This window comes from Marmota monax, unplaced genomic scaffold, assembly GCF_021218885.2.
Source record: "Marmota monax isolate L192 unplaced genomic scaffold, Marmota_monax_Labrador192_F-V1.1 WCK01_AAM20220418_F8-fsc00068, whole genome shotgun sequence".
Taxonomy (NCBI): domain Eukaryota; kingdom Metazoa; phylum Chordata; class Mammalia; order Rodentia; family Sciuridae; genus Marmota; species Marmota monax.
The window spans coordinates 616424-631053 of record NW_026692352.1 but is presented as its reverse complement, the minus strand read 5'-3'; the positions used below and the strand labels follow the sequence as shown (position 1 = coordinate 631053).

General features: G+C 37.9%; 2 protein-coding genes across 2 annotated transcripts; one reads left to right on the top strand and one right to left on the bottom strand.

Annotated features, from left to right (window-relative positions):
- Positions 1-4197: 4197 nt before the first annotated feature.
- Positions 4198-4992, bottom strand: LOC124091236 (olfactory receptor 51I2-like). The gene has a single exon (XM_046442207.1). It carries the CDS (start codon positions 4990-4992, stop codon positions 4198-4200), a length of 795 nt encoding a protein of 264 aa, XP_046298163.1.
- A 7974-nt stretch (positions 4993-12966) lies between these two features.
- LOC124091126 (olfactory receptor 52D1-like) lies at positions 12967-13935 on the top strand. Its single transcript, XM_046442097.1, has one exon. The coding sequence runs from the start codon at positions 12979-12981 to the stop codon at positions 13933-13935; it is 957 nt and encodes a 318-aa protein (XP_046298053.1). The 5' UTR covers positions 12967-12978.
- Positions 13936-14630: the final 695 nt, after the last annotated feature.

The following is a 14630-nucleotide window of genomic DNA, read 5'->3' as shown; positions in this document are numbered from 1 at the left end:
TTAATTTTGGATGTAAAAAAAGAAAATGAGCAAAAACTTCTCACTAAATTCTGGCACACATAAACATGGCCAAAACACAGTAGTTAACTTGGGGGCTGGGGTTGTGCCTCAGTGGTAGAGTGTTCACCTAGCATTTGCAAGGCACTGGCTTCAATCCTCAGCACCACATAACATAAATAAATAAATAAAATAAAGGTATTTTGTCCAACTATAAGTAAAAAAAAAAAAAACCTATATAAGAAAAACCAACAGTTAACTTGAGTCTGTTTTGCTGTTCTCTTATAAATATGGATCATTACCCTATTTATAGCCTCAAGTTAACTCTTTTGGCCTAAGTTTACATGTGCCAGAATCTAGTGAAGAATTTTTGCTCCATTTTTTTTTCTTTTTAAATCCAAAATTATACATTCTCATTCTCAGCCCTTAATTTTGTCTCAGGCTATCGTGAAACACTAAATTATTTGAGTCTTACTAAACTGATATTTGGGGAAAATAGGAGGCTGTGTCCCAAAGACAAGATTAATAGAAGGACTAAGATAATTAGAACATATTTTAAAAAATGGAAAAATGCAAATCCATTTGCTTGGGGTTCAGTCCAATTAATTAATATGAACTCAGGAAGTGGGACCATCTTCAGAAAGTAGTGATTGAAGAAGAAGGTAATGTCCAGGTCCATAAGTATGGCTGACCATCAATCTCATCTTCTGAATACCACAGAGAGGTCTTGTGCCACTCCAAAGAACTAATTTCCAAATCTGATCAGCTCTGATAAGAAAACATGACTTTAGAGCATGAGAAGAAGATTAACATTAAACAGGGATGAGAGGTGGGAGGAAAAGGGAGAGAGATGGGAAATTGCATGGAAATGGAAGGAGACCCTCAGGGTTATACAAAATTACATACAAGAGGAAGTGAGGGGTAAGGGAAAAAAAAACAAGGGGGAGAAATGAATTACAGTAGATGGGGTAGAGAGAGAAGAGGGGAGGGGAGGGGAGGGGAGGGGGGATAGCAGAGGATAGGAAAGGCAGCAGAATACCACACTAGTATGGCAATTTGTAAATCAGTGGATGTGTAACCGATGTGATGCTGCAATCTGTATACGGGGTAAAAAAGGGAGATCATAACCCACTTGAATCAAAGTGTGAAATATGATGTATCAAGAACTATGTAATGTTTTGAACAACCAACAATAAAAATTAAAAAAAAAAAGAAAACATGACTTTGCTGCTTCAGTGACAGCTGAACTGGATGAGAAGTGCTCTCCTCCCAGCCATAGTTTTACAAAGCAGTAATTAAAAGCTGGCCACAGAAAGTTTATCTTCTGAGTGAGGTTAGGTTCAGCAAGAGCAGTCCTCATGAGGAAAATATCCACTACTCTTTTATCAACTGAACACATTTACTCCTTCTGCCAGAAATATTGATGACTGTCCTTGAAACAACCCCAATTGTAAAACAGTGTGGAGAATTTTATTGGGGGAGTGGTAGTAATTCTGGAGGTAAAGTACCTTCCTTTTCTACCCAAAAGAAGTTGATACACTACAGAAAATATAATTTTAACAACTTGAACAAATATAAATTATCTCAGAAAGAAAAATATTCATTTAACCAGTCTCTAAATAGGGTACTGGTCCATAGTTGTAAGGCAGCAGCAAAAGAGAGTATAAGTTTTTATAGATGCTAGAAATATCTTTTATTGTTGCACAAGTGCTCACCCTTCCCATCTGCATGCTTTTGAGGTGACTTCTCAAATATGTAGTTGAGACCAAGTTGAACTTTTTCAAAAGCCTAAAAAATAATGGATTCAGAAATATCTAATTTCAGATACAGATCCTTAAATGGTAGAATATAAAGAGCTATTAAAAAAAAGGGATATATCAATTGTCAGCATGACTGAGGGATGTGATTCATCTTTGTCCCTGATATTCTTCTTTAATTTTTGCTCATAACTGTGTATAAGTTAGTTTCTTTCTATTTTTGTCCTAATATATAAATCATGAAGATCTTCCAAGATCACTGGGAGGATGGCCTGGAGGGGAAGGGAGTGGCAGAGTAGTTCTCCCAGTGTCTTTGCTGTTACTTTACCTCTGTAGTTGTGCAAACAGCAACTGCCTCTGAGTAGCACCCATCTCTGAGGCCACCTCTGTATGTCAGAGCTGAGTCTTTGGTTGTAAGGGTTGTTCTGCCCCCTCCTGGTTCCAGCCTAGAACCCTACAGACTGCTTCCTGAGAAATGTGTGGAGTTGTTGTAGCACTTCCTGTATCTGCTTCTTCTGAGTTCTTCTCCCACACCATCACAGCTTTCTTTGCCCCTTGCCTGTATACTTATTTTTGCATGCGGTTTCCTTCAGGTTGAAGCTCTATCCTATTGGAAGTGCTCATTTGCTGAACATTTCTGAGATTTCCAGTGCTTAGGACCATGATCCTCTCATTTCTATGAGCTCTTAAACTCTATAAGGATTGTTCCATTCTTGCCAATCAGTCTCAAAGCCATGTACCCAGAGTTCTGTTGGGATTCAGTCTTTCCAAATGGGACAGTGTCCCTAGGAATTGTATTACTGAGTTTTGTTGAAGATGTCACTTTTGGTTCAAATTTTGTGTGATTTTTTTCTCTCTTGTTTGCTTAATTTGGGAATCAAGAAGGGTATATTGAAAATTCTAGTGCATTCTTCTCTTAAATTTAGAACTTGTTCATGTTACAAAGTCCATATGACTCTGTTATTCAAGAATTATTTCTTGCGAAGAAATAAAGGTAAATGAATATCATTGAAAATTTAACCTTTTGCCCCAATTCTACCTTTCTCAATTGTCCCTCAGGTTGAGTTTTGTCATGGTCTGTCCACTGCCCAGTGAAAACCTCACAGCACTGAGCTCATTTCTGCCAATGGTCCACCAGCCTATGTGATCTGAGCTGTTTCCTTAACATGGATTTCAGCACAGTCTTCCCTTTCCATGTCTGCTATTCCCTGTGAACTTCCTGACATTCTTCAGTGGCTCCCCTCTCTGCTCCAGCATGTGCTGAAATCTCTGGAGTGAGCTGCTCAACCTAGGACAGAAGCCCATTTTTCCAGGCAAGCTGCACTGCCACCTAGCGGATTTGTATTCCACTGATCACCCAAGAACTGTTGCTTTCTATGTAGTGTGCTATTTAGCTCCCCAGAGAAAACTGAAACTTCCCTCTACTCATGCAGGAGGGATGACAGCATATGCCTCTTTTGATATTTTTCATGTTTAAAACTTCTAAATTTCCGAATTAATGTGTCTCATTTTACTTAGTAAATGAGAAAAGAATGTGTATTCCATTTTAGAGGATGTAGAAATATTCATATTTCAAAATTTATACTTTTTTTAAAAGTCCTTCTGTACAAATAATTTTTAAGATTAAAGATATTCAAGACTACTATTCTCTTAACAATTCATCGGTGACCCCTATGGACTCAAGTCACATGCTCCCCAATTATAACATGGTATATATGTATACCTCTATTTTTAAATATTTTATTAGTTCATTAGTTGCATATAATATAGTAATTCATTTTGATATAATCATCTGTGTATGCAATATAATTTGCTACATTTAAGTTCCTAATACTTCTACTTTCCCTTCACGCTATTCCTGATTCCCATCCTTGACCAACTTTCTTCCATTTATTTTTGTTTTATAATTATCCAAAGAAGTGAAATTCACTGTTATATATGTATAGGTATATATCATACTCTGTTTATACCATTATTTTTAGATTTATATGAAAATATAGAGGTTAATACTATAATATTACAAAAGGTTAGAATTAAAGACCCTTTTCCATTAAAAAAAATGTATTTGTGAAACTTACAAGAATTAATTACAACATAGAGCAGCCTGAAGTTTTGAGGTATGGCCTGTAATGCAAACATAATATAGTTTATGGCCAGGTAATATCAGACACCCTATTATCTTTCTATGTTTATAAGGAAATTGACAATCTCCAAAGAATTATTCTGATAAACCCAAACACAGATAATAGAAAGAATCTCCAGTATGCATGGATTTTCTAGAACTATTTCCCCAACAGAGCTTGGGTATAAAAAAGATCTTGTGTAGCCTCTTGCGAATCTCCTTAGTTTTGATGGAATAGATAATTGGATTGAGCATAGGAGGCACAAAAAGATAGACCAAGGACATGAACTTGTGTACATACTCAGGGGCATGCTTCCCAAATCAATGAACCATTGATACACTAACCATGGGCACATAGAAGATGAGCACAGCACAGATATGTGATACACATGTGTTAAGTGTCTTGAGCCTCTCTTCCTGGGAGGCAATGGCCAACACAGAGTGCAAAATGAGCACATAGGAGAGAAGAATGAGCACGGAATCTACACCAAAGGCAGAGATGACAACAAACAGGCCATATATGCTGTTGATGGTGGTATCTCCACAGGGCAGGCGGATCATGTCAGGATGCAAGCAGAAGGGGTGAATCAGGACATTGGCCCTGCAGAAGGGCAGCCTCTTCAGGAGGAAGGGAGATGGAAAGACCATGCAAAAGCTGCAGATGATAATGGATATGCCTATGTAGGCTACACGGGCATCAGTGAACACTGAGGAATAGCGCAAGGGGTTACAGATGGCCACATAGCGGTCAAAACTCATGGCCAACAGGATCCCAGATTCTGTCCAGGAGAAAAAATGGATGAAGAACATTTGGGCCAGGCAGGCATCAAAAGCAGTCTCTGGAGCATGAAAACACATAGAAGCCAGGACAGTGGGCAGTGTAGAAAAGGACACCCCCAGGTCAGTGACAGACAGAAGACACAGGAAGTAGTACATTGGCTGGTGCAAGCTCTGCTCCTCCTTGATGATGAAGAGAATCAGGGTGTTGCCTAGGATGGAGACAGCATAAAGCAGCAGGAGGAGGGCGGCCAGCCAGTGCTCCAGGCTTCCCAACTCTGGGAAGCCCATGAGTGTGAAGCTGGTGGTACTTGAGAGGTTAGTCCCCAAACTTCTCATCGTAGTTTCTGAATGCCTTTGAGGGAAATACAACCATAGTGATGTGAGGACACTTGGTGGAAAAAGTAATGATCAGAATCAATTAGTGTCTTAGGAAAATAAGGGACAATAACATGTAGCTTCCAATACCATAGACCATGGGGATGCCAGAAAGAAGGAGATTACATTTCAGACCCTCCACTGTTTGCAGTATCCTTATATCTGCCATGGGCTCCAGCTTGTTCTCCAAAGAAATCCTTAGTCTCCTTTTTCTATATTCTCCCCTTTTCTCCCTGCATTTGTCAGAGGATCTAATCTTTCCCCACTTATGAAGAATGACTTTTTCTTTGTACTTGTTCCTAGCTATCAGCTTCTTCAGTAAATGAGGCACAATGCCTCTTAATAATCTGAAGCTAATGATTCGTGCTCTTTCTTCCGTCTTTTCAGCTGCTTCTCCTCTCCTGCCTGTACACCACCATCACTCCAGGACCTCATCTTCTCTTCATTGCTTGCATCTCTTATTCATCCACCAAGTGTCCATCACCCCACAGTCCTCCACTGCTGATTGCTCTTGGTGTTTTCTGCCCTACATGTTCCCAAGTTTGTTTTAACTTTAAGTCAGATTCTCAAATTGCAATGTATGTTAGATTCATTTCAGGAACTTTTAAAAACCCCTTTCCTCAGACCACACCTATACCAATTAAATGTGAAACTCTGTAGAGAGAACTGAGGAATCAGGGTTTGATGGTTGTTGTTGCTCTCGTTCATTGTTTATCTCTCAAGCTATTCCAATAGGTAGGCTAAGTTGAGAGTCTGGGTAGATCACTCCGGTCAACATTCAGATATACCCCTATTCTCTACCAGCTTCTTCCTTTCTGAAGATCAGTTTTAAGAGCTACAATCATAGGAAACAAAAAGTAATAATAAACTTATTACCCTCTCACATCCTTCTAATAATCACCCATTTTATCTATTTTCTTTCACATGTAATATTCTCATTTATTTTCTATTCATAGTGTCCACATTATTATTCCTCTGTACATTCATGGTCCTAAATTTATATATTTAATCCAGGCATCTCTTCTAGTTATTCATTCATGCATCAATTCTCAATTGTAAGATTTCACTAGTGTCTCAAACATAAAATAGGACATTTAACTTATTCTTGTCATACTTGATCCTGTTCAATATTTATCGTCTCATTAAATTCCTTCCCCATCTATTTATAGGCTTTATGTCAGAAAAACTCATAAGACACCCTTGACCTCTGTCACTTCTCCTATTCAGAGCTCTAGTTAATCTATGATCACTTTTCTAATGTGTAACTAACTTCTTTAAACCAGGATATATTCACACAGGCTTCTTTAATGACTACCTGGTTTCAGGCCAACCTTTCTCTGATCTATTCTACACAAAGCAGGCAAATTATTTGTTTGCAAATAATAAGTTAGGGCTTTTACAAATAATAAGCTAGTTTGAATCTCCTACCCATGGATTCTCACTGATTCCCAGATTATGGATCTTTCCATTCACCATGACACAACTCAAATAGATTTCAAGAAGTAAAATCACTTAACCATACAAAATCTCACCATCTCGAGTCAGCAGATGGGGTGGCCATGTTGCTTTGCCTGGAATGTACTAGTTTTAGCACTGAACATCTCATACCAGGAAAAAATCCTCAGACTAGGTACACTGCAACAATCTGCCATCTTATAGTCTGACCTACATCCAAAGCCACTTTTCTATGTGAACATCATTAAGAGAATTGCTGGATTTTTTAAAAGGGCAGACAAGAATTGCAAGCATTTGCTCAGTGGTGCTAGTTACCAACTCCACCTCAGGCTAGTCCTGGCCTTGGGAATCAGACTGTGTTAGTTCGTCTCCTCCTTCCCCACCTATGAGCTGTGTTTTCCGGAGCAAGTCCTTCAATCTGTTCTGTGGCCTCACAAATTTACCTATAAAACAAGAATAGTAGTTCTGCCTACATCATGGGCTTGCTCATACAAGTTACATGTTCTTTAAATAACTTTTTAACTTTACCTGACACAAAAAAGTCATCAAAAAAGTGAGGATGTGTTGATCAAAGGTTATGAAGTTTTAGTTAAGTAAGGAAATAATTCTTAGAGATCTTCTTACCAGACAGTGCCTATAGCTAACAGAATTATTTGAAGACTTCAAAAATTTTCTAAGGGGATAGATCTGGTTTTTGTTGGAAGTGGTAGTTTTTTGCTTTGTTTATTTGTTTTGGTCAGGTCTGGGAATCTAACCCAGGACCTTGCACATGCCAAGCAAGTACTTTGCCACTGATCTACACCAGAGCCCCTAAGAGGGTAGACCTAATGAGGTAGTCATCATAAAAAATTTTTAAAAAAGGATAGGAGGAAGCTTCTAGAGACAGATATGTTTATAGTATAGATTGTGATGTTTTCATGGTTGTATAATTGTTTTCAAACTCATTAAGTTTTATACATTAAGCATGTTTAGCTTTGTGTATGTCAATTACACCTCAATAAAGTGGTTAAAAACGTTATAATTATTTGTATGAATATCCTGTTGAAGTTGTAAAATTAGCCTAGAAATTTCAAGTCATTTGTCTAGTTAATGAATAGATCATATGAGATTAGTAATACTGACATGCCATAGATAAAATATTCTGTTACTTTGTTTCAAACAAATTATGTGATTTTATCCTTTGATTACAGGGGAAACATTTCACAAGCACTGCCTTTAGGTGAAGTGGGATGTGAGCACTGAAATGTGATGTGTTTCCAATGTGTACTCAGCCCCTGAGGGCCAGGGGAGGAGGCTCTTGGAGCTCCCATGGGTACTGGCTGGTCCCTCCACAACCCATGGACACACCTGAAAGAGAATCACTCAACTAGGAACAGGAGGTGCTTGGCCCTTGAGAAGAGTAGAGAGGCATCAGGAGAATACACAGATCCTCCTGTGACACTTAACTCCTTAGAGCTCCTAGACCATTCTCAGTTGCCTGCATTTTTCAGTCTCAGACCCTTTACCTTCCTCCCCCATCCCCCTCCTTCTGTCTCATGTTACCTTAAACAAAATGTGAATATATTATACAAAACTAGAAAATAAAGTCAAGTAGAAAATACATCTCCCGAAATCTCACTACCAAAGAACTTCTAGTAACATTTCTGTTAATTTTCAAAATAAATGTTTAATAATATCAAGATACATTAGTGTTTTTACAAAAAAAAATGTCTGCATCTACAAATGCTATGTAATCGTGGTGATACCTACATCAATGCAAAGACAGAATGCATCAAAGTCAGCGTAGAGTGGCTAGGCATTAGGGTTCAATTGTAGATACAGCAGTAGCTGAAATAGCTCATTTTCTCACAAGTTCTATAACTTTGGTCAAAGATACCATCAAAAAATCACCAAAACAGACTCCTAATTGGTACCTGTACCATGTGCTGAAGCACTCAGCCACTGTGTTAGCAGAATGATTTTTAACAATGTAAATCTTCCTGATGAATTTTTCAAAACTGACATTGGCTTTTCTTCAATATCTGAACAATGGCTGAAACATGCATAGTGTTTCAGGAATTAGTTTTAACACATCTATTTCTTCTGTCCTGTTAACTTTTGGGCTGACACATCTACTGTCTTCCTCAAGGCTTAGAAGGAGGAGTGCATGTTCTACAGCCTGAAGTGTGTCCCTGCATGGAGACCAACTCGTGAACATGTTCATTGTCCATTCACATGTGATTCCTGATAGAAAATTTCTTTCTTCTGAAAAAGAAAATTCAGTTTTATATTCCTGAGTATTGTTGGGTGCATCTCCTCTCCTAGGCAAGAAGGAAAGGGATGATTGCTATTCCTAATTCTGACCAAGAACAAGCTGCTGTAATTATTCATTAAATCACAGAATACCTTCCCAGAGCATGTGCTATGCATCTTTATGTTAGTAATGTGTGATTTGAGATCAGAGTATTTTGGTAGTATTCAGAAGTTCTAAAATCAAACACATTGTTAGGCTCTGCTAATAGGAAGCATTAGAGGTAGTTCAGGATTTACTTTTCCTCTTGGGTTTCTGTTGTTGTCATTGTTACTCCTGCAACAATTTTATTCTGGGCATCAGCAGTTAATTCTAATAGAAGCAGCTTGGTATGTTTTTCTTTTGTTTTGCCCTTTCTTTGAACTAGCCTCATAAGATCCCCCAGATATACCAACACCAGCTCTGTGAAATCTATTTAAAAAGTCCTTAAAAATCTACCTCTGTGAACACCCTAATTTTAAGGTTCTGAAAAGCAGAAACTCTTAGGGCAGAAGCTAATTCTAGCCGTTACCAGCTCTGCTATACGACAGTGTTCCCTGCATGGCAAACACTTTCCACTCTCTGCTAGGTTATCTACATAAAAAAGGGTTCTCTTTTGAAAGCTTACTTTCAAAAATTAAATTAATATTATTAATTAATCTTTCTTAATTAATAATCTTAATTAACTAATTAATTAAAATTATTGATTAGTTAATATTAACATATTCTACTAATATTGACTTTTTGGATACATAAACTGATGGAAGGAAAAACTAGAAACTTGTTAAGAAATTATCCTCCCTACAAATTAGTTTTAAGCTTAACAACCGATGAAATTTAAAGTGTTCTGTTGCTCTTGTTAATGCCATGTCAATGATATGAGGGAATCTGGCCACAGGGTGGAGGTTGGTCTCTCTCATGGCTTCTTCCATGTGCATGAAACCAACAGCAGTATAGGAACCCATGCTCAGAAAGGCCATGGGTTTGTTCAATGTTCTTCTGCTATGTTCTTAAAAATCTTAGTAATTTAAAAATGTATTTTCTGAAATGAAGGATAATGGGAGAACAGAACATAATTGTCCAGGGCCATTCCTCTCCACCTATTTTTCATAAAACATTCTTGATGCCATATGTGCATAGAATACCAGAATTTGTACTATATGGGAATTCAGAAACATACCCAATGTTAAAGAAAAAAGGAAAGAAAACAGATTGAGAGAGGAGAAAAAGTTTTAAAAGAGAGAGAGAAAAAAAATAAAAATAAAAATTGCCAGGTGTTTATTTTCACTTTTCCCTGTGGAAATTCTCCTTACTTATTTCTTTCTCTATATTTTCTTCTTTATTCCTAAAAATGAGCACCATGGATCAAATCCCTAGAGCAGGCTATATGGGTTTTTCATGTGACCAACAGTCAATAAATAAGCACACTTAGCTTGCACCAGGAACAAAGAAGTTGGGAACTCAGAGAAAAACTAAAGATACTTCCAGAGCCTACAGAATTGAGGAAGGACCAAATTACACACTCAGACCTCATCTATCCCCTAGATCACACCCACCCAACCTGCACGAGGACACAGCTTTTCACCCCTAAACAAACCACTGTACACTTCATCTGAACAAACTGATGTTCCACCACACACTCCCACACCCCTCACACTCACACACAATAACCCATCACAGAGCTCCAACCTAAGCCCATGTAACCAGTGAATGCACATCATGCATACAGGTATGTTTATTATTATTATTACTATTATTATTATTATTATTATTATTATTTGTTCTTTTTAGCTATACATCAAAATAGAGTATATTTTGACATACTTATACAAACATGGAGTGCATTTTATTATAATTAGGATCCCACTCTCATGGTTGTACACGATGGAGAGGAGAACAGGAATAGGAAAGACAGCCAAATGAATCTGACATAATTTTCTTATGTACATATATGAATGCACCACAGTGAATCTCCACATCATGTATAACCAAAGGTATGTTCTTGAAATTAGGGTCCAAAAAGGAAAGATCTTAGAGTTAATGTATTTATATCTGGGTAAATCCAAGAGGGAAAACTCAAAAACTCAGACATCATAGTGACCCAGACAGAAATGGGTGAGAAAATTTAAAGAGAATGCCCCAGAGTGGGATTCCAGCTCAATGTTTGTTGTTTTTTTTTTCCCACTCTTCCCTAAAAGACAAACTTGTTTGCACCTGAACTTTTCAGAACCACCTTCCACAAATTCTCACAGTATAGCAGCCTCCCAACAACAACCATATGAAATGTATCTTTGGAGACAGAAATAAACTGGGAAGAGAATTTGTAGTAACTTAAGCCCTCCACTTTCCACCACTCAAGAGTTGGGGTCATCAGAGAAAGTATCTATGCCAGTAAGAGGGCCTCTCTAATTTTATCTGCCATTTTGGAGCCAACTTAATGAATAAAGTGATTCCAAAATTAGGTACTGATATAATACAAAATGCCTTGCAAGTATAAGAATAAGAGAATTCAACTGCTGGCCATATAAATGAATAGTTAAGTGAGGTGCAAACACCAAAGTTAGAATCAGGACGCTGGTTCTGCAGTAATAAGATTTGTAATCTGGATTCCATTGCTTCACTTCTCAGAACTCGTATTTCCCTTTGATGAGATATATAATTAATATATTCTGTTCCAACCCAGTATTCTGCTATGGGACAAAGAGTTAATAAAATGGGGGAAGAAATAGGTTTTAGTGTTCCAACTTTCAATCTTATGTACTTCAACCACAAATTTTGTGTGAAATAAGTAGGCTAAGTGTTTTTAATTTCAATTTAAAAATAAAATCCAGCATCTTAAAATGTAGTAGGATTTATCCAATGCCAAATAGTGAAGAAGTAGGTGAGCTTAGACTGGGATTCCAGAGTCATTGCTCTTTATAAAACTAAGTAAACAGATAAGAGATTTTATCATGGTTATTTGATAATCTTATGTCAGAAAAAGAATAGAGCTTCAAATTTCCAGACATTAATAAAAGTTATTTTAAGTGTATAATATATAACTAAAGAAGAATGTATATAATATTAGCTATCCCTCTACAACAACAAAAAAAAATTTACTCTTCTTGGATGTCTTTACTGTTGGCAACATCAGGACACTCCACTTTCTCCCTATACCTGACTCTATCAGCAATTGGCATATACTGGTGGACTTCCAGGAACATGACCTGGTTTTGCATAGTATCAGAGTGCTGTCTCCATACTTAGCATGTCTGATAAAATTCAGTACTCTTGCATAGTGCCAACAGATGTGCTCTGTTGACATTCAATCATGAGATGGGTGTATATATCTTGGTTGCCTAGGATTTTCTGGGAACTTTAAGTAACATAGAAAAAATAATTTACTTGGCTTAAGATTGGGTAAATGTTTTACCAACATGGGAATTAAGTGAATAAAGCAGAACAACTCTAAACCAAAAAATCAATGGCATGTTACTAAGAATTACCAAAATTGATTCTTTAGTGCATGCTGATCAAAGCATTTGCATAAAAACAGCGTTGTGGGCAAGGTAGAGGTTATAATTACATAAGGATAGCCTTACCCCTAGGATTTTGTGAAGTACAAACAAAAAGATGATTAAGAATTAGATTAGAAAAAGAAAGAATGTAAGAGTCAGAGAAACTAGTCTTCAAGTTCAAAACCATGGATGGAGAATGCAAAGAAAAAAATATCCCCAGATATCTGAAATGGCATCAGGTGAAGAAGAAGAGGAGAAGGAGGAAAAGGGGATGGGGGGAGAAGGAGGAGAAGGAAGAAAGAAGAAGAAGAGGAGGAGGAGGAGAAGAAGAGGAAGAGGAGAAGAAGGTAGAAAGAGGAGGAGGAAGAGGAAGAAGAAGAAATACTCTAAAGTATGCATAGACAAAACACCAGTGAATTATTTGCAGGATATGATAGAAAGTACCAAATTGAGCAAATGAATAAAAACTTATCCTGGTGCTGCAGCTATAGGACTCAAAATATAATGTTGTAAGCAAGAATAATCATAAGGGGGAGGGGAATATGGATTATATGTGATAGGGTTTTTCAGTTGCTTTAACTAGTTAATGGAAGTAAATAATTTTCTTAATCTAAATAGATTGTTTCATAGATAGATCATCTTTTCATGTGAATCAACCACATGCCTGTTGTTCCAGTGTAGACATACCATCAACCCTTGGAAGGAACCCTTGAGTTGCCAAGAAGGATGTCAGCCTCCAACATCAGTGATAATAGTCTCCCAGACACTCTCTTCCTAACAGGGATCCCAGGGCTGGAGTTTGCCCATATCTGGATTGCAATTCCATTCTGTGCCTTGTACCTGGTAGCATTGCTTGGCAATGCTGCCATCATCCTTGTCATTGTGACATACAGTGGCCTACATACACCCATGTACCTCTTCCTTTGTCTTCTCTCACTCACTGACCTGGCTCTCAGCTCCACCACAGTGCCCAAAACACTTGCCATTTTGTGGCTCCATGCAGGTGAGATTTCCTTTACTGGATGCCTGGCCCAGATGTTTTGTGTCCATTCTATCTATGCTTTGGAATCCTCAGTTCTCCTGGCCATGGCCTTTGATCGATATGTGGCTATTTGCAACCCACTGAGATACACAACCATTCTCAACCATATTGTCATAGGAAGAATTAGCATTGTTGGTGTATTCCGGAGTGTAGCTATTGTCTCCCCTTTCATTTACCTGCTGAGGCGACTGCCCTACTGTGGCCACCATGTCATGGCTCATACATATTGTGAGCATATGGGCATCGCTCGGCTGGCCTGTGCCAACATCACTGTCAATATTGTCTATGGGCTGACTGTGGCCCTTCTGGCTGTGGGTCTGGATTCCATCCTCATTGCCATCTCCTATGGCTTTATCCTCCATGCTGTCTTTTGTTTGCCATCTCAAGATGCCAGACGCAAGGCTCTGAGTACCTGTGGCTCCCACCTTGGTGTCATCCTCGTTTTCTACATCCCTGCCTTCTTCTCCTTCCTCACCCACCGCTTTGGTCACAACCGAGTTCCCAAGCATGTGCACATCTTTCTGGCAAATCTCTATGTGCTGGTGCCTCCTGTACTCAATCCCATTATCTATGGAGCTAGAACCAAGGAGATTCGGAGTCGACTTCTAAGACTGTTTCTCTTGGGGAAGATCTCAACATGAATTCTAGTAGACCTTGGAGATAAGAATAATAAATGGGTAAGATTGCTTGCTAGATGCATTTACATGAATGGAGATCTGTGATATGACAAGACTGGGTTAATGTGGTTGGAAATTCTGGAAGGAAGTGGACTGACCTGATGAAATGGGAGACTGGTTATCACATTGAACATATTATGTTTCTACAGCTCCTTGAAAAATTCTGAATAGCCCATAAAGATGATAATATTGTCACTATTGTCTCAAAAGTGGCTATGACATACTAAGGAGCAAATAAGTTTCTGCTTCTAAAATAAGATAGTTTCATAATAGGAATAATTTCTTATGAGTCTAAAAGCCAAAAAAAAAAAAGTGAAAAAGGTGTTTAGAGTGAATTTGTAACTGAACTCCAACACATAGGGTAGCAGTTAAGGGCACAAAGTGTGAACTCAGAGTTCCTGGATTTGAATTTTTGCTCATCTTCTTACTAAACTTGTGACTCTAGCATGTTGCTAAATGTTTCTATGCCTGAGTTTGGACAATTTTTAAGGAAGGATAATAATGACATCAAACTCTTAAGGTTGTGGTGAGGAATACATTGAGTTATTAAATTTTGAAAACTTAAGTTATGAATCCTTTTTGACATTATTGATCAAACTGTAAAACTTTTCTGAGACCTTTCTTCTACTATCTCACTCCACAGGGTTATTGTGATAACT

Excerpts from the sequence above, each read along its gene's own strand:
- LOC124091236 (XM_046442207.1), bottom strand. The coding sequence starts at position 4,992 with ATGAGAAGTTTGGGGACTAACCTCTCAAGTACCACCAGCTTCACACTC.
- LOC124091126 (XM_046442097.1), top strand. The coding sequence starts at position 12,979 with ATGTCAGCCTCCAACATCAGTGATAATAGTCTCCCAGACACTCTCTTC.